Source organism: Triturus cristatus, chromosome 7 (genome assembly GCF_964204655.1).
Source record: "Triturus cristatus chromosome 7, aTriCri1.1, whole genome shotgun sequence".
In the NCBI taxonomy this organism is placed as follows: Eukaryota; Metazoa; Chordata; class Amphibia; order Caudata; family Salamandridae; genus Triturus; species Triturus cristatus.
This window is the reverse complement of record NC_140590.1, coordinates 1,847,708,195-1,847,729,587: the sequence shown is the minus strand read 5'-3', so window position 1 is coordinate 1,847,729,587 and position 21,393 is coordinate 1,847,708,195. Positions and strand designations below refer to the sequence as shown.

General features: G+C 45.1%; 1 protein-coding gene across 1 annotated transcript in view; it reads right to left on the bottom strand.

Moving 5' to 3' along the window:
* The window catches only part of SIRAL2 (SIR2 antiphage like 2), an 822,333-nt gene that overhangs the window by 472,351 nt on the left and 328,589 nt on the right, over positions 1-21,393 (bottom strand). The window contains exon 5 of the mRNA XM_085615425.1: positions 15,569-15,697. Coding sequence (XP_085471551.1) covers positions 15,569-15,697 — 129 coding nt within the window. The remainder of the gene's footprint in view (positions 1-15,568; positions 15,698-21,393) is intronic.

Genomic DNA, 21,393 nt, shown 5'->3' with positions numbered 1-21,393 from the left:
GTCCGTACAGGTTTTGCGGCATCTAAACGTTCTATTTCCAGATGGATTGTGTCAAGCATTAAATCAGCTTATCAACTAGCTCAGAAACCGTTATGGCCTCTACCTAAGGCACATTCTACACGAGGGAAAGCGGCTACGGCTGCGTTTCTCAATAATGTCCCACTCTCCGAGATCTGTAAAGCAGCTACTTGGAGATCTGTCCATACTTTCACGAGACATTATTGTCTGGACTCGGACACCAGAGCAGACACTCAAGTAGGGCAAGCCTCCTTGAGGAATCTGTTCAACAACTGATTATTTCGGTTGTTATCTTTAATGTATAGTGCAGTTCTCATTTGCCTGCGGTGGAAGATGGGCTTGCTATTCTAGTCAGTGCTTATGACTATTGATGAGGATCCCCTGGAAGAGAAGGATAAGTTACTTACCTGTAATCCTAGTTCTCTTCCAGGGGTATCCTCATCAAAGTCATAAGCAACCCATTCGCCTCCCCAGGCAAATGAGAGGACTGTATTATTAAATATGGAAGAAGTATATCTTTGTGTTTAGGACTACGGTCCTGCAAAGAACAACTGACCCAACTGTCACCCCTGAGGCATGATGGTATATTGGAATCAGGGCTGCCTTAAAGGCATGGTGCCAGTTTTTTACCTGTAAAAGGCTTTTCAGTCTCTATGGTATTGTATTGCAATGCAGCCTGCAGGCTAGCAATGTTTTTGTGGATCTGTGTTTTGCACAGTGTTTTCTTTTCTTTCTCATGAGTTTTTACCTCATTAAAAAAAAAAGAGATTTAGGTGTATTATTATACCTTTGGTGCGTTATTGGATATTTATATCTACATTGTCTAGCCTACTATGGGGGATGCATTTGCTTGGAAAAAATAATATATGTTTATACATATACAGAGCTGTATATATATGTGTTTTTCATATATAATTTTTATTATTTCCGGGGTCCCCGCACATGGGCGGGAATATTCAGTGCTTATGACTTTGATGAGGATACCCCTGGAAGAGAACTAGGATTACAGGTAAGTAACTTATCCATATATATATTCACAGAAAAAACCATAGGTTTCACACATGTTATAGTTAGTGGAAATTTTACTGATAAAAAACCAGTGAAATTCCCCCGTTATAGTTAGTGCAGGCAACTATAACTCACGCGACCGCAATCCTCTGCTGATGCTAATACTGTATTTAGACACTTATATGCCCATGTCTTCTTCCATACATTTTTAGCTATACATATATTACAAATATTTTTTTTTCATAAAGACACATATGTCATCAGCAGAAGATTGCGGTCGCGTGAGTTATAGTTGCCTGCACTAACTATAACGGGGGAATTTCACTGGTTTTTTATCAGTAAAATTTCCGCTAACTATAACATGTGTGAAACCTATGGTTTTTTCAGTGAATTTGCAAGGTTTTTTAAATGCTAATTCCTAACTATAACGTGTGTGAAACCTATGGTTTTTTCAGTGAATTTGTACGGTTTTTTAAATGCTAAGTTACTTTACGCCATTCGAGGCGTGCGCGCCCACTTAACGCAGTTCGTTCCGTGCACGGTTTTTATCAACTTTAATAAGCCCTGTACATTTGGTGGCCTTCGGCCACCAAAAGCACAGGGGGTGGGGTCAATGTGGATAGTGTTTTTTTTATTTCAATTTTATAATTTCATGTTGCCAAAATTTAGTTTTTTTTACCTATTAATAAGCCCTGTACATTTGGTGGCCTTCGGCCACCAAAAGCACAGGGGGTGGGGTAAGTGTGGATAGTGTTTTTTTTATTTTTATTTTTTTACCGTACGCTTACGGTAAGCGTACGGTAAGCGTACCCCGCGAAATTGCCAAAAAAAAAATAAAACCGTTTTTGCTCTTGGGGGATGTTTGTGGACTCCCTCAACATGACTATGTGGGAGGGAGTTGTCAAAACAGCCCCGTAACATGTTTTTGGCCATCATGTTTGATAAACAACACTCAGTGCGAGAGACAAAATGGCGGCCGCCGCTTCCTGGTTTCGGCCGATTCGAATGTTTACTAAGATCTAAGAGCCAATCAGAATCGCGCTCGCGCACGCCACCGTACGCTTACCGTAAGCGTACGGTAAGCGTACCGTAAGCGGGCTCAGATATATATATTGATTTAAAGGCTATTTTCTCAGAATCTACTGAACAGATTTACACCAAACCTACAAAAGGCACTTCCTTCACCTAGGGACTACCTCTCTGCCAAATTTTGAGTAATTCTGTTCAGCCGTTCGGGCTGTAGCTCGTTCTAAAGGTCCTATGGAAAAATGCATGGGAAAAACGCGTTTTGGGCCCCCCTTTTATCTCAGCCCCCGCTTGACGGATCCCCCCGAGACTTTCAGGGTAGGAGCGGAGCGTAGCGCCCCACCTATTTTGAGAAATTCGCGAGGATTCGTCGACCGGCGCCAAAGTTATTCAAAATAGAATGTTGAGGTTTTCCTATGGAAACGTGGTCCTAACTATAACTACCTACTGGCGACCGCCAGTAGGTAATATATATATATATATATACACACACATATATATATATATATATATATATATATATACATATATATATATTGTCTACTGGTGGTCGCCAGTAGATAGTTATAGTTACAACCTAGTTTCCATAGGAAATCTCAAAGTTCTATTTTGAATAACTTTGGCGCCGGTTGACGAATCCTCGCGAAATTTTCAAAACTAATGGGGCGATCCGTTCAGCACATACCCTGAAAGTCTCGGGGTGATTCGTCAAGCGGGGGCCGAGAAAAAGGGGGCGTTCCCAAAACGCGTTTTCCCCATGCATTTTTCCATAGGACCTTTAGTCGCAGCTACAGCCCGAACGGCTGAACAGAATTACGTGAAATTTGGCAGAGAGGTAGCCATAAGGTCAAGGAAGTGCTTTTTGCAGGTCTGGTGTAAATCTGTTCAGTATTTCCTGAGAAAATAGCATTTAAATGCATATCAATATCTATATGCGCGCACCGTGCGCGCACGGTGCGCGCACCCTGCCGTGCGCGAGCGCAATTCTGATTGGTTGTTAGATGTCGGTAAACATTCGAATCGCTCGAAACCAGGAAGTGTCGCCCGCCATTTTGTCTCTCGCAGTCTGAGGGGGTGAAAAAAAAAGCTGGAGAACGCGAAAAGGGGTCAGAGTGGACAGTTCCTGACCCCCTAGCCTTGGTCAGGGGGTCACAGAAGGACCCCCAAGGGCGAAAAAAACATTTTTTGTTTTTTTCATAAATCGCTGGTGCGCGCACGGTGCGTGCACGGTGATCTGTGGGTGCTCGGTGCGCGAAGCGCACCGATCGACCACAGCGCGTGCACGGTGCGCGCACGGTGAAAAACCAGAAAAAATAAATAAATAATAAATACATAACTTAGCATTTAAAAAGCCGTACAAATTCACTGAAAAAACCATAGGTTTCACACACGTTATAGTTACGAATTAGCATTTAAAAAACCTTGCAAATTCACTTAAAAAACCATAGGTTTCACACATGTTATAGTTAGCTGGACATTTCACTCGTAAAAAACCAATGAAATTCCCCCGTTATAGTTAGTGCAGGCAACTATAACTCACGCGACCGCAATCCTCTGCTGATGACGTCAGATATTACATCACTGATGACATATGTGTCTTTATGAAAAATAAATATTTGTAATATATGTATAGCTAAAGATTAATGGAAGAAGACATGGGTAAATAAGTGTCTAAATTCACTTCAGTTTAACGCAGGAAAAACCGAGGTGCTTTTTAACAGTGGCTCGAGGACTCCCTGCCCGTTCCCCAGCAACTTCTGGCCCCCGGAAACTGCTTCTAAGATACAGCCTGCAGACTCTGTCCGCAATCTAGGGGTCATGCTTGACCACCAGCTCAGCATGGAGACCCATGTTCAGAAAACTTCTGCCTGTTGTTATGCCATTCTGCGCTCTTTAAGGAAAGTTCTACCCCTCCTACCCACCCAGGCTCGTGCTCAAGTAGTCAGATGCACTATCCTGAGCAGGTTGGATTACTGCAATGCCCTCCTGCTCGGGGCCCAGAGTATCTACTAGACAGGCTACAAAGAGTCCAATCTGCGGGTGCAAAACTTGCCCTGGGGCTCCCGTCAAGATCCCATGGACCATCCGCCTTGGCACAACTGCACTGGCTTCCCCTTAGACAGAGAGTGCAATTTAAGGCCCTCTGTATTGTCTTTAGGGCTCTCCATGGCTCCGGTCCTGCCCCTTTTCATTCCAAGTTTGTGTGGTACGTTCCTACCAGAAGACTCCGCTCCTCGGATGCCAAACTGGTGGTCACCCCCAGATTCAAGAAAGTCAGATCTGGAGGAAGATCCTTTGAGGTGACTGCCGCTAGACTCTGGAACTCCCTCCCCGCCGACATTAGACATACCGATGACCTTCTACCTTTTAGAAAAAAGGTTAAAACATGGCTCTTCCCGGGCTAGCCCTAGTCTCCCGGTTCCTCCCCCCCCCATCCTCCTCAGACTCTGTCAGCGCCAGGATGCCTGCAACGGCGACAGTTTGCGCTTTACAAATTCCTAAAATAAATAAATAAATAAATAAATAAACAAATAAATAAATAAATAAATACAGTGATGTAATATCTGACGTCATCAGCATAGGATTGCGTGAGTTATAGTTGCCTGCACTAACTATAACGGGGGAATTTCATTGTTTTTTTACGAGTGAAATGTCCAGCTAACTATAACATGTGTGAAACCTATGGTTTTTTAAGTGAATATATATATATATATATGATCAAGGCCTCCTGTAGGCCGAAACGCGTCATGGCGGCTGTGTTAAGTTCCTGTCCGTAAATAAATAATTATTTGAAGCACTCAATTTGGGTCCGTGTTCGTCTCTGCGCTTGGATTGTGCGCGCTGGAGGAGGCGATTTATATATATATATATATATATATATATATATATATATATACATATATATTATCTACTGGCGGTCGCCAGTAGATAGTTATAGTTAGGACCGTGTTTCCATATGAAATCCGCAACATTCTATTTGGAATAACTTTGGCGCCGGTTGACGAATCCTCGCGAAATTTTCAAAATAGGTGGGGCGCTTCGCTCCTCTCCTACCCTGAAAGTCTCGGGGGGATTCGTCAAGCGGGGGCTGATAAAAAAGGGGGGTCCCAAAACGCGTTTTCCCCATGCAATTTTCCATAGGGACCTTTAGTCCAAGGTACAGCCCGAACGGCTGAACAGAATTACTTGAAATTTGGCAGAGAGGTAGTCCTCAGGTCAGGGATGTGCCTGGTGTCAATCTGTTCAGTAGTTCCTGAGAAAATCAAAAGTAAAATCATATATATATGTGGGCGGAGCCTAACCACACATCTCATCCAGAGATCTGATTGGCTGTCAGCACTTCATCCAAGAAGTGTTGGCAGCCATCTTGGGACCAATATACATGATAGCACCTCATTAAAAAGCATTGCAGTTAATAGAATGTTTTAAGACTTTAGTTACATTATAAATCATTTGTTGATGGTACCATACTCATTTTAGGAATTGTGGTATGTTCTAAGGTGATTTCACCATGTGAAAAAGCCTTCTGCTGGGATATCATGATTGAGAGAAAAATATGTTCTCATGCTTTTCCCACAGAGGTTTGGAAGGTGATCTATAAGCTAAACTGAGAGCTTATTTTCTGTAAATTCACATTATCTTTCTCAGTCATGTGAGAATGAAGTCTGACATTCTCATAAAACATGTACATCCAACAAGGGCAGAGACTGTCAGTTAATTCCTTTGTATTATACTGCAGCTTCCCAGAGTGTTCCAAAGAACAACTAGAGCGCTAACAGTCCTACTTATGATAAACGTATGGCACACCTGAAGCCATCTTGCTTGGATTAAAGTGGTAACTCTTAAAACATTTAATTTAAAAAGGAACAACATGAGGGGGTTCATTTTTCCATAAAAAGTATGATGAGTGCTGCAGAAAGAAAAATTAGGGCACATTTTGAGTGACTTCTCAAATCCTCTTCTATTTCATTAAAAAATTCTGACATGCAGACCGAAACATGCACTTTCAATACCAGCAGCAGTTTTCCCTGGTGAGCAGTAGCTTTACTACAGTGATCTAATGAGCAAAAAGAGTGCTAACATTCTGAATTTATGGCAAATGTGACACATCTGAATGCCTTTGGAATCAAAGTAAAAAACTGAAAGTATTTCTTACTGAGGAGACTGCAGTAAATGAGGAAATTAGGAAACTTCATAACAAATAAGTCTGCCAAGATGGCCACCAGAGACAAAAGAGCCCAAATGTAGCCCAAATATCACCCAGATGTAGCCCAAGTATAGCCCAATGACAGAATGTCCCAGAGTGTTCTTAAAAACAACTAGAGCGCTTACTATCTTCATTATGACAAAAGTATGGCACACCTAAATCCATCTTGATTGGAATAAACTGGTAACACTTAAAACATTTATTTTAAAAAGGAACACAATGAGGGGGTTCATTTTGCCATAGAAATTATGAATAATGCTGAGGAAAGAAAATGAGGGCACATTTTGAGTGACTTCTCAACTCCTCTTCTATTTCATTAAAAAATTCTGACATGCAGACTGAAACATGCACTTTTAATACCAGGAGCAGACTTCCATGGTGAACAGTAGTTTTACTACAGTGATCTAATGAGCAACTAGAGTGCTAACATTCAGAATTTATGGCATATGTGTGACATATCTGAATACCTTCATGATGGAATCAAAGTAAAAAACTGAAAGCATTTCCTACTGGGGAAAATGCAGTACATGAGGAAATTAGGAAACTTCATAACAAATAAATCTCCCAAGATGGCCACCGGAGACAAAAGAGCCCAAATGTAGGCCAAAATCACCCAGATGTAGCCCAAATATAGCCCAATGACATAAGTGTGCAAAACACTTATTATTTTGTGTTTTTGCAATGTTCTATAGTGCAGACTTGTCAGGTATTGGAGTGCTTTACATGAGCATTGGTTACATCACACAAGAACAAATTCATTTTGGTTGTAGACATGGGGAGACTAAGTGATTTGACCAAAATCACAGAATGTCGAGCTGAAGCAGAAACTCCAACCTGGTTCCCCAGTTGCAAAGTCTGCAGTTCTGGAAGTAACACCACATCCTCTCCCCTAAGTGCAACATTTAATCAAGTGGTCAACTGGATAAAAAAACATAAAGGTAACAAATAATTTAAAAGTGCTTTCTCGCTATTTGAAAACTCAGAAAATATGTCCTTATTTTAGTCTTTTAGAGCACTAACCATAATTTTGATGCCAATAAGACCCTCTCATATATGTAATTTCTAAAGGAAATGCTCTAGGTATTACAGTTTTGATTACATCAAGATGACGTCAGGCGTTCCACACTTTTGTAATAAATATAGAATGTTAGCAATCTAGTTGTTCATTAGGATACTGTTGAGAGGCAGAGGCCAGGGGCACGGACTCTGAAAATTGAAGGCAGGTAGGAGGGTGCAAAGGCAACAATTTAACCACACTGAGCAGGCAGGAAGGGCCGTGGCAGCACAACAGACTATGGAGGGCAGTGGAAAGGGGGGCAGGGGCAACAAACCAACAATACAGGACTTGCAAGAGAGGCTGTGGCAATGTAATAGACCATTGTGGGCAGAAGGAAGAGGCAATGGTAGTACAACCATACATGCCAACAGACCCGATTCAGCCAGGAAACGTCCAATGTTTTTAAACTCAAATGGGCTTTGTTTTATCTGTCTCCTGTCTACAATCTCCTCTTTTTTAATGTAACTCAAAGGGGAAAATCAATACCCCAGTTTCTTTTCAAAATCTCCCTCTTACCAAGTTCAAAATGTTCGCAAGTATGGTACAATGGATCATGGAAGGAAATGGGGTAGGGACATGGACTTGGATAACAGAGGACAGGAGGGACATGGAGAGGTGCACCAAACTGACCCTGCAGGGCAGGCATCAGGGTTTGCAGCAGCACAATACACCACACAGGGCATGCGGGACGGGAGTGCAGCACAACAATCCATAGAAAGCAAGAGGGAGGGGACAGGACCATGCACATGGACAACAGAGAACAGAGGGGCAAGAGGCAGGACCATAATGGACAGACAGCAGAGAAAGCTGCAGCATAACAGACCATAAAGGGCAGGAGGGATGGATCAGGGGCATTACAATGGAACAGACAAGCCAGGAGGGAGGGAGTAGGGGTCTGCACATGTAAACAGAGGGCTGGGGGCAAGGGGGCAGGGCAGGAGCAGCAAGATAGCCATGGAGGTCAGGCAGGATGGGCACTAGAAGCAAGACACACCATGAAGAGCAACACTGAGACTGTGATGGCATACACACAGACCATGGAGGGAAGGTGGGAGGGGTTCAGGGGCAGCTAACTGACCACACAGGGAAGGTGGGAGGGGCCATGGCTGCACAGAAGACCATGCATGGCAAGTGGGAGGGTTAGTGGTAGCACAATGGCTATGATGGGCAAGAAGGAGGGTGCAGGGGCATGCACAAAGGACGATGGAGGATAGAAGGGAGGGTCAGGACCTGTGCACAGACAAGAAAGTTCAGGGGAAGGGGCCTCACAACAGACCACACGGGGCAGGCAGGAGGAGCAGTTGCAGCACAACAGACCAGGGATTGCAGAAGGGTGTGGCAGTACAATGGACCATGTAGGACAGGAGGAAGAGGATAGGGGCATGGCATGTGGACAGGCAGGGTGGAGGTGGCAGGGACAGGTTACAGTCATCTGACAATGCTAGGCAGGTGGGAGGGGAGTGGCAGCTCAACAGAACACTCAGAGTAGATAGGAGTGGCAGGTCCATGGAACATGGTGGGCAAAAAGGATGGAGCAGGGGCATACACAAAGACATCGGAGGGCAGGGGGAAGGAGAATAGGGACAGCAAGCTAAGCACAGAGTTTAAGCAGGAGGTCAATGATGGAGCATAGAATTGGGCAATGGAGGGCAGGAGGAGTGGACTGGTACATCATACTAAATTGAGGGCAGTGGCAGCACATCAGACCATGCATGGCAGGAGGGAGGAGGCTAGTCCATGGATTCACACACCAGAGGATAGGGAGGAGGGGGATGGGGCAGCAAGCTAACTGTTCAGAGAAGGCGGGTATTAGGAACTTTATTGTTTTTAAAACGTGTGTCTGTGCGAACTACTTAAAATATGAACAAGTATGCAGCATAATCTCACTTTTATTCAGGAAGAAGAGGATGTTTGTGACTGTGACTCCGGGCTCACTTGGCAGAAACACCCCCTGACCCACCACCCCCTATCGCAAAATGTAATGCCCGTGAAAAGGGTAGGTGAACACAGTGTTATATAGAACATAGTCCTGAGAGCACGATTGAAAATGAAAACTAGATATAGTGTATGGTATAAACTATGCACCAAAAAGTGTGATATAAGATGAACCGGGCGTGAAATATAATATGCAATACATTGTGCGCAATGACAGATTCATTGGAGAGCGCGAGATAGCACAGGCACTAGCGCGTGCTATGCGATATGCGCCTTGGAGTGTAATATGCACAGGGCAGTGTTGTGTAACCTAACTAGTCTCTAAAGTTGTAATATAAAATATGTGCTGGGGAGTGTAACGTTGCATATGCACTGTGACAAAGATATGGATCCCAGATTGTAATATGTATGGCATAGCACTGTGCGTTATAACATAGGCATCGAGGAAGGCACGTTAGATGGGGCAATATAACCCGTGCGAAGACAAGTGTGACTTGACATATTCACGGGGTGGTGTTACAGTGCACATGGGCTAGAGAGTGTCATAGCATATGCACAAGCTAGTGGAATACAACACAGAGGTGTGTGGCACTCAGCAGGCAATGGTGGGTGTAACACAGCATTGGGCTCTGCCAGGAGCGCGCTGTGACTCTCAAGTGATGTTCGTCCCCTTTCCAGAGAGTAAAATAAAAAGTATTACACATCCGGCAGTGGATGTGTGTTTTATTAACCATGAGGGGGGTTTCTTGCATAGTTTGTCGAATTTTTGTCGAATCCCCTTTGAATGGCTTGGTGTGCATGTGTATTAAATGTGCCCGTCAATAGCTACCCATGTTTGTATAAATAAACGGCAAGGGTGTCTACCGGGATTAGGCACGGTAGGGCATCAGACATGTCAGAGCTTCACTAGTGGTGTAAATACATTCCACGTGGATTCATTGTATGCAAAGTCGCCTTTTAATGAATATCACGCAAATCGTCATGGTGATAGGTATGTACGGTTTGTCCAGCATGTCCTAGGTGTGTCTATAAATATATATTTTTTAAAAATAATAAAAAACAGTGGCCGGCCCTGGGGATTGGGGTCAAAAAAATATAATTAGGAGACAGGCCCTGGGGGATGGGGTCATCAGGGCCAATAAATTAGAATAAGAAGGGGAACCACACAGCCCCCCTTCTTAAAAAATTAAAATAAATAAAAGACTGGCATCGTGCCGGAGGCCACGCCCCCTCCTTGCAGCACTCTGCAAACGCGCCCCCTGGCGAGTTGTAAGTTGGGGAATTAATTCCTCTTCAATACTGAGGGTCCCTGAGGGCCAACTAGCCCAACAGGCTTCTCCAGTATGCACCAGGGAGCTGCGCTGCAGACAGGTGTTCTGAGGCCAAGCCCCTTTTTACACCTCTCTGCAACGCAGCTCTGTGGCGCTTACTGGAGGTACCTAGTGGTCTAGTTTGACCCTAGGGACCCTTAGGATTCAAGGGGACTTAATCTCTCAACTTAGAACAGCCACAGGGCGCGTTTACACAGTGGTGAAGGGAGGGGACGGGGCCTGAGGTGACGTGTGCAAACACGCACTATGGCACGTTTTAAATTGGGGATATAATTTTCCTTCAACTGAGGGCCCCTGGGGGCTAACTAGCCCACCAAGTGCTTCCAGTAAGCGCCACTGAGCTGCATTGCAGAGAGGGAGGTGGTCCAGGCCGTGCCACTTTTTACACCTCTCTGCAACGCAGCTCTGTGGCACTTACTGGAGGTACCTAGTGGGCTAGTTGGACCCTAGGGACCCTCAGGATTCAAATGAACTTAATCTCCCAACTAAAAACGGACACAGGGCGTGTTTACACAGTGGTGAAGGGAGGGGACGGGGCCTGAGTTAACGTGTGCAAAAACGCCGTGTGGCCTGTTTTAAGAGGTAGTTTTAATCCCCCTGCCCTATTATATACTAGGGACTTACAGAGGAGGTCATGCTAATCACAGGGGGACCCCAACGCATAATGTTCCCTAGTGTATGTAGGTGTTTTCACTGTATTCTAAGTGCCTTTTAACATAGCACTGGCTCTAGGACTGGTTAGTCAGACTCAGTTACCACCAGTATCCGTCTGAAAAAGTTGAGGGTACAGGATGATTTTGCAACAAGGCTTCTTTCTGCTCTTCTTTTTGTTCTTTCTGCACGTTATCCTTCTTCCTGCACTTTTCTTCGTCTTTGAGGAATTCTGTTGCTTCTTTCTGCACTTCTTTTTTTTCTTTCTGTGCATTTTTTCTTCTTTCTTCACATGTCCTATCTCTGTAGGCATAGTTAGAAATTAGCATTTAAAAAACCTTTGAAATTCACAGAAAAAACCATAGGTTTCAGGCACGTTATAGTTAGGAATTAGCATTTAAAAAACCTCAGAAATTCACTGAAAAAACCATAGGTTTCAGGGGTGTTATAGTTAGCTGGACTTTTCACTTGTACAAAACCATTGATATTCCCCCATTATAGTTAGTTCAGCTAACTATAACTCGCGCGCCCGCAATGCACTGCTGATGACGTCACATATTACATCCCTCATGACATGGTCAGTGACATCATTCATGACATCACTGATGACATCTCAAATGACATCACTGATGACATCACTGATGACATCATCCTTGTGATAGAGTGGCAGACCTCCTCTCACCCTAATATAACCTTTGATACACACATTCAAAAATAGAGACTAAACTTTTCAAAACAATGGACATACCAATACCAGTTACAACAACCTCTTCAGTAATTCTAAGATCCACATACACATCCACTCATTCACCAACAGTCCTATACAGTCACTCATACATGTATTCACTCATCATATGTACTCATACACCTATACATCCTGTTACACAATGCCACTCATCCATAGAGTTACTCACACACATAGTCACTCATGCTAATAAAGAATCAAACATACATTTATTTGCATATACAGTTATACACACACCACCACACTTACTTCTACGGAAACTTACACATACTTAGTCTTTTAAACAATCACTTATAGAAACACATACTTATTCATACAGGAACTCTTTCAATCTCTCACTCTCACATATACTCACTTATATACACCAATAGTCACATATACTAGTTTAAAACATATGTAGTTACTCATAAAGACACTATTGAGACAGTCATTCACTCACTAACACACCCATACACACACTCATCCACCCATACAGTCCTGCACACATGCTGTCTTCAACACATACAAAGAGTGAGTCACTCATTCATGCACCTATGCACTACGTAATACCCCCCACCGAACCATGCAGACACTCAGACTGATACTCAGAAAACCAACTAATAACCTATATAGACACACATGTAGCTACTCACCAACCCATGCAGCCACTTATATACAAAGTGAGAGACTGATACAGATATTTACATATTTAAACATTACTCACTAAGCCATGTATTCACTATGATACACTTAATCAGTCAGTTACACAATCAATTTTTCAAAAACAAATCATCCATTTAGACACTTATATACCCATTTATTCTTCCATCGACCTTGAGATATACATATATAAAACATATTTAATTTTCAGAAAAACACACATTCACTGGATGATGTCATCAGTGATGTCATTTGAGATGTCATCAGTGATGTCATGAGTGATGTCCCTGACCATGTCATGAGTGATGTAATATGTGACGTCATCAGCAGTGCATTGATGGCGCGCGAGTTATAGTTAGCTGAACTAACTATAATGGGGGAATTTCAATGGTTTTGTACAAGTGAAAAGTCCAGCTAACTATAACTCCCCTGAAACCTATGGTTTTTTCTGTGAATATATATATAGATAAAGTTCCACCAATCGGTCCTCTGTAGTGCGCTTTCTTTCACAGGGGGTGCTGGTGTCGAGGGTGGACTGTGCCTCATTTATAAATTCCACACCAAAAACTTCCATAAGAAATCACCGCACACTAGGAGTTTTGTCAATCTTTAGACAATTTATTTGCAGGCGTGCACATTTTCACCCATTACCACCACCAACGCATTTCAACCGCCGCGAGTCTTGTTCACGTTGACCGTGAACAAGACCTGTGTAGGTTGAAACTCGTTGGTGGTGGTAATGGATGACGAAAATGTAATAAAAGGGGTGTTTAAGATTTGGAAAATAGTTTTAAATGCCAAGTCGAAGTGGCAGTAAACTGCACACACAGGCCCTGTAGTGGCAGGCCTGAGACAGGTTTTAAAGGCTACTTCTGTGCATGGCACAATCAGTGCTGCAGGCCACCAGTAGCATTTAAACTGCAGGCCCTGGGTATATAGTATACCACTTTACAAGGGACGTACAAGTAAATCAGATATACTAAACAGGTGTAAACAAATTAAACCATGTTTAGAAGAGAGATCACATGCACTCTAGAACTGGTCAGCAGTAGTAATGTGCCCATAATCATAAAGCCAACAAAAAGAAGGTCAGAAAAAGAGGAAGGCAGAAGGTTTAGGGTGACCCTTCAGAGAGGACCATTGCAGTTATCACATTGATTTTTCCATAAAGTATCAAGCTGAATTGGAAAAGCCTGACCAGGTCAGAGCAATGAGACAATTACTGGAAGATATACTCCAGATGATGCCCAACATCAGGCAAGTGATCACATATTAAGCTGCTGGTTACTGGGCCACAGAGGACTGAATCTGGCAGCCTCTGGCGATTGGTGAACCTAACAGCCCAGGTTGCCTCAGTCAGTGAGTGCATTCTTTAGGAGCTATGGCATGGCAGCTTTCCTCACAGAGCTCCAGAGCATAGAAGCAGCAATCAATCAGCATTTGTAGAGCGCGCCACTGTCACCCCTGGATATATCTATGCACTGGAGTGTGAGGTCTCCATCAAAAAGCCAGTTGGTGAGGAAACACCGGGAGGAGGAAAAGAACAAGCAAAAAAAGACAAAACAGAGGGCAGAAAAATGAGCGAGTAGAACAGGCACAACGGAGGGCAGAAAAACAAGCGGAAAAGGCAAAACCGAGCAGAAATGGGGAAAACAGGGGGCAGAAAAACAAGAAGAAAAGGCATAACAGAGGGCAGAAAAATGTGCAGTAAAGACACAGAGAAGCAGAAAAACAAGCAGAAGAGGCAAAACAGAGGGCAGGAAAACAAGCAGCAAAAAGACACAACAGAGCAGAAGAGAGTAAAAAAGTGGATAGAATAGCAAGCAGAAGAAAAGGCAAAACAGAGAGCAGAGAAACAAGCAGAAAATGCAAAACAACAGAAAAGGGCAAAACAGAGGGCAGAAAAACGAGCAATAAAAGGCAAAACAGGGCAGAAAAACAAGCAGTAAAGGAAAAACATAGGGCAGAACAACAAGTAGAAAAGGCAGAACAGAGGACAGAAAATGAGCAAAAAAGCAAAACAGAATGAAACAAGCATAGGAGGCACAGAGGGCAGCAAGTAGACAGGTAGCCGAGAGTAGCGGACTGCAGGCGAGCTAGACAGGAGAACTGTCGCAGGGGAGCTGGCACGAGGACCTGCTCAATGGGGTCGCGATGCGGCCTACATTAAGTAGGTCCTGGCGGTAGGGCGGGGTGCTGGGTGGGGTGAGGACAGAAATGGCAGGAACAAACGAGCAGAAACTGCAAAACAGGGGGGCAAAACACAAGCAGAAAAGGCAAAACAGAGGGCTGAAAAATGAGCTAAATAGGCAAAACAGAGCAGAAGAGGGAAAAACAGATGACAGAAAAACTAGCAGAAATGGCAAAACAGAGGGCAGCAGATAAAGGCAAAACAAAGGCCAGAAACACTAGCAGAAAGGGTCAAAAAGAGGAACAAATGAGCTGATGAGGCACAAACAGGGGCAGAAAAACGAGCCGAAAAGGCAAAACAGAGCAGAAGAGGGAAAAACAGAGGCGGGAAAAATGAGCAGAAGAGGGAAAAACAGAGGGCAGAAAAATGAGCTAACAACTAGCAAAACAGAGTGCAGAGCAGGAAAACAGCAGGAAAAGCAAAGCAAAGGGCAGAAAAACAAGCAGAAAAGGCAACATGGAAGGCAGAAAAACGAGCAGGAAGGGCAAAACAGGGGGCAACAAAACTAGAGGAAAAGGCAAAAGAGAGCAGGAAATGAGCAGAGGAAGCACAAAAAGAGGGCAGCAGGTAGACAGGCAGCAGAGGGTAGTGGACTGTGGGCAAGCTGGACAGGATAAGTGTCACGGGGGAGCTGGCACGAGGACCTGCTCCAGCAAAGGACATTATTCGATGCAAAGGGGAACACACCATTTTAAATGGCACACAAGGGATCAAAATGCCAAAGCGTAACAATCAATAAAGGTATTAAAAAAGAACATACCACCAAGTCAGGGTTGTGGAGTAGCTCCTTATATTCGTTTGTATCCCATAAAATTCCGCTTGGATCTGAATACTTGCCATGTAGATGGAGGATGCCATATCTCCTGTGGCCCTTTGACCAATGAAGAACCTGCAGGTTAAATCAACAGGCAGGTAAGTAAGTGGTCCACACTGCTGATGGTTACCAACGATCACATGAACAGGACTACAAGTAAAGCAGGCAAAAAGGGTGTGTGTGTGTAGGTGTGTTTGTAGGTGTGCATGTGTAGGTGGGTATGTGTGTGTGTAGGTGTATGTGTGTGTGTGCATGCATGTTTGTTGAGGATAGCAGTGGCTGGACATCCGATGCAAAACATACTGACACTGTCCTGCTGCAGTAGTCTGTTACCACTGTGTATGTGATTGCTTGTAGCATCCATGAACTGACCAGACATGTACTTGCCTTACAGAACCAGTCGAGATAACAAACACACACCAAACACTGCTGTTTGTATTCTCTGAGCTAGCCCTGTGCTGTGTAAAGATGAAATGTGTACAGACTGACAGGGCTGCTAGGATTTCGGTGCAGGCACTGGTCATTGGGCAGTGTTGGTCCACAACGGGCACTTCTCTCAGTACACACTTCTGGCTCAGTCAGGGAAGAGGTGTGGCGCAGCGGCCAGGGCGGCTGACTCCGGAACACAGGGGCTGATGGTTCGCTCCCGGCGTCAGGGGGGGGGCAGGTTAGTCCAGCACCGTGTGACTCTAGGCAATAGCTCGCTTAATCTTCCCACCGGCCCGCAGCGCCAGGACACCTCACCTGGGGTTACTGTGTGCTTTACAAATGCTGGTTATTATGATCAATACAGTCCCGACCACCCATCGCAGGGCCTGGTACCAGCGCTGGCACAGGGTTTGATGCCAATTGCCGATATCAATCACACTGTGCTGCCCAAAATACGTTTCCGGGATTGTGGCAGTACCTAAACATACCACTGTAGAATGGCATTGCCCCTAGAGTCTCATCATTTGACCCCTACAAAATGCGGGCAGCACAGTCAGCGTTCAGGTTGCATGCACAATGAACACTCGGCATCTGTGGCTGCCCCGCAAACACACATTCCTACCGCCTCCTCTCCTTTCCACACCTTTGTCAGCGGGAGACTGAACTGTCAGAAAAGCCTACAAGCACTTGTATCAGGAAACAAAAGAGCACACATCAGGCTGTGCGTGCAGGCAGACATTCAGGGAAGGATGTCTGTCCCCTTTCATGAGGGTGACACAGAACCTGATGGACAGGCTCTCTGGAGAGCGCAGAGAAGGCCATGGAGTATTCGGCATGAGCGGCGATCCCTGGTGGGAGGTTTCTCTTCTGTTTCCATTAATCTGTGTGTTCACACATGCCATCCACTTGGAAGTTGGGTGACAGCCCTAAGTGGCATGGGTAAAGCCAATCTGTCTGACTTGCATTTTTAGTTAAAAAGCAATTTTTGACCTTGTTATGAAAAGCAATTGTGTAATTACAGCCACATTGCACCAAACAGTGAAGACATTTACAATAATGTCAGAATTGCAGCTTTGACATTTTAAAACTTATTTCTACATTTTTCACTCAATCAAAAGACAGATGTAGAGCACAGGCGTGCACAGCCTCATCAGAGGGTGCCCCCTCTCTGGCTTGCTTTCGGAGATGCTTCTTTTAAGGTCGAGGACCGCCCGGTATGCCGAAGGCAGAACCGGAAGTCGGAGATTTAATGTTTTGGAGAAGAGGGGCTTGAACCCGCCCCTCTTCTCCCCTCTTCTCCATTGGCTGGCTTCTTGAATGCTGGCCAGCCATTGGAGAAGAGGCTTTGTCACTCCGAACAGGCCCCGTCCTTTTCGGATTCGGGGGCGTGTTTTTTCGTTACTTTTCTAATTATCTCCTCCAGCCAATGGCAAGAGGAGAGAAAAAGAAAAACACGCCCCCGAATCCAAAAACGCCGCTGCCTTTCTCCGAGGCATTTCTGCTTCGCCTCGGAGAAAGGCGGTGGTGTCTTTCGGTGCCCTCGGCTTGTTAAAATGTACATGCTTGTGCTTGCAGTTTGGCAACATTTAATGGCCGTAGTAGTTAACTGGTTATACAAAGGAAGCGTTTTAGGATAATTACAACGAATTTCGCCGAAAGTTCATTAATTCACATTAGATACTTTTGAAGTGCATCGATCATTAATTTTGCTTAGAATCAGTCCGCGTGACACCCGCATGTTTTAATTCTAAACTGAGATATTATAAATTGATAAGCATTTTTAAAACACCCACCTGCGCTCACAAACCGCGGTTTACATGGTCGGGGGTTCAATGGACGCGGTCATATTAACTTCAGGATCAAAACGGGAAACGAAGTTATAGGTACGAAATATGACAGTTCAAGGAAAAGAGGAAATGTGTCTGACTCGGAAGTAACACTATAGGGTGAAAGGAGTGTTCGTTCTACGTCAGTGAGCCTTTGTTCCTCAGTGGGTCGTCGGCAGAACTTTCTATTCGGATGTTCGGTTTCCAGACCTGGGAGCTCTCTTCATTGCGGCAGTAAACGTGCTGTTAACTTAAACCCACAGTCTCATCCCAGGAAGTGAAAATCTGGGCCTTTTCTAGCGCAGAGAGGCCCCTTGCGCAGCACTTTTGTATGTGACGCTGACATCGACAATGCATCAGCGCTCTGCAACCTATACGGATCACCTCAGAAGGAGAAAGTATCGACGGGAAAGTTAGACAGGTGCGCTGGTATGAGCTAATGTGTCACCCGACAGGTCATTGGAGTGAAATGCCGAGAGCAACCTGTAGATCACGATTCTGGTCTCGAGGGGCCTGCACAGCCTATCAGCATTCCGATGTCGATGAAATGAGTTACACTCACAACATGGGCGCGCTTAGTGACTGGTGCGTAGCGTAAGTAGTCAGTATTATGAAGTGCCTCGCTGTATTAGGACATGTCTCTCGTTTCACAATACGTGAACGATTGAGGTTCAGACGTGCAAGCGTGTTAGTGCTGAGGCAGCAGTTTGTGTGGCACGAAGTATACAAGGAAACCGTGAGTGTAAGGGTGGACACGGGGAGTTCCCACCCTCGGTTTTCGAAAGTCAACACCAAAATAAAATGTGTTTTTTCCCATTTTATATAGGGCGAACTTGGTCCGAAGGTATTGGAGCGCTTTACACGAGCACAAGTTGCAATTACATATGGTCGCAATCATCTTTTAGGCACCTGGAGCTTGAGCTGTGTGCTCAGAATCACAGGATGCGAAGGCGACGCCGAGACTGGAACCTTGTTCCGCCGATTTTTAGATTTTCATCTGTTTTGTGTGTGTGTGTGTCACTCACATTCGTAGGCGCGTGTGTTTCAGTTTCTGTGAGCAATTTTGAAAATAGCATGCTCCGCATAACAAGCAGTTTTTGGACAAAGTAAACCAAATTCCAATAGCATTCTGCAAATAATATGCCTGCGCCAGAAGTTTGGCGAAAATTGATCAAGATTTTAAATAGGTTTGTAATTGATTTTTTAGCATATTTAATACGCTCTGAGAGTGGCTATTTAGCCCGCCTCTCTTTTTGCCTCTCCTCCATTGGCTGGCTTCCTAAACGGAGGCCAGACATTGGAGGAGAGAGCCGTCCCTCCAAATAGGCTCTGTCTTTTTCAGATTCGGGGGCGTGTTCCGTGCTGTTCTTTCCACTTTTTAGCCACGCCCTTTTTCGAACAGCAGGAACACGCCCTCGAATCTGAAAAAGTTTCGAAGCTTCCATCTGCCATTTTTTAGCAATCACGCGAAGCTCCGAGGGCGTTGCAGGCGGCGCCGGGCTCGGGAATCCTGTGCACAGCTCCCAGGTGCAGCCTGCTCCATGCCCGGCTGCCCTGTGCGCATCACAGACCGACATCCTCCTCCCGAGGATCCGGGTGGCTGCGCTCCACCCTCAGCCCGGCCGCTATCTTACAGTGCCGTCCGTGCCGCGGCACCAGCAGCAAACAGCTCTGGGATCGTGCACAAATGGGAGCCCCGTGTGCTCCCGGTTGTGTCCCATATAGTGGCTTTGAAAGTTGACAAATGTTACTGTAAATGACTATGACCCATACTTTCCCCAAAAATGATTATTGGGGTTGTGCGTATCTTTTTGGGGTGAGAGGTCGGTCCGCAGCTTGCCAGTCTACAAACGATTACTATCATCGAACACAGCCACGTATTGAGTGTTTATTGGTGGGGGCTGTTAGAGCCGTAGGTCTGGGTGGAAAGAACCCCCTTCCTCTACACTGGAGGTTCATGTACAGCTGTGCACTCACACCGCATGCAGTGCAGGGACACGGCCCGAAGGTGCCTTCGCACAAACAAGGAACCGGTCAGATCGAGGGATGGGGGCACACCACAGCCCCACGGAAGGCCACTACAGAACTGGCTCTTTGCTCCAGGAGCGCCCTCAGCTCTGCGCCCCCCCTGCAGACTCCCTTTTACAGCTGGGAGCGCCCTGGACTTCAGAGCCCGCGCCGTCAGCACAGCGTCGCACTGAAGGCACGGGCGGGGCATTAACCCCTCTCTCCCAGGCGAGCCTGCGCCTCCCTTGTGTGAGGCCACCCTCCCATCCACTCCTGTAGCCTTGGTTGGAACTAGACAAGGACCCTGCATCACGCCACTGCAGGTGTGTGCGTTTCTGGGGATGGGAAGCAGCACAGTAACACCATGCACAATGTGAACATGCCATTATGCAAATATAAATCACACCTCACTACTCCACTCTATCTCACTACCTCCCTATCTCACAACTTCTCTCTCTCAAAACATCAGTACCTCACTCTCTAGCTGCCAACCTCACAACTTCACTCTCTCACTCACTACCTCAATCACGCTCTATCTCACTACCTCACTCTTTCTATCTCACTAACTCACTTTCACTCTCTCTTTCACTACCTCTCTCTCTATCTCACTACATCACAACATCACTCTATGCTTATATATCACTACCTCACAATATCCCTCTCCCTCATTACCTCACTCTTTCACTACCTCACTCTCTCTATCTCACTACCTCACTCTCTATCTACCTCACTCTCTATCTCACTACCTCCCTCTCTCACTACCTCACTCTCTATTTCAATACCTCACTCTCTCTCTCTCTCTCTCACTACCTGACTCTCTCTCTGCTAATGCAATAGGTATCACATATGCAAAAAAAAAGCTAATGCCAATAGAAATGACAATGCCATTTATTTAGGGATAAAAAAATGATAAAAAAATAATGAGCAATACCAATAGCTCTACCTATAATATATGCTTGTTTCCTTCTTCTGCCTTGAGCTCAGTCCTCTAGCTTTCCTCGAAGGGCCCTCCTCGTATGATCCATCCGGATCTCTGTCATTCGCTCACAGAATTCACACTCCTTTCAAGCAGACAACGCATACTGAGTGGGGATCCGAGGCAGCCTTTTCTTCTTCTACAGGAGGCGACCAGCACAAAAAGTGAAGGATTTGATGAGGAAAGATCCCTTCGATGATGGAAACAATGAAGGGGAAACATTGTCAGACGTGAAAGGCGCCAAATTATAACAGTTCTACCAATCTGAAGGAAAAACTCAGAGAGAAGAAAGGGTAAATAGACATTGAATGGTGAACTGAGATCCAGTCAGCATGAGATGGAAAAAAAGAAGTGTGGTGGTGAGGCAAACAGCCAGTATGGTGCACACTCTCTTAAAGGAGAAGGGTATGTTGGCCTGATGCATTGGTGACCGGACAGGCACCTTGTCTTTCATGTGCCTCTCTTTCAGAAGGAAGCTTAGAAGTTCTTTGTCACGGTCGCACAATCTTTTCAGCCAAGCCATGCAGTTTGGT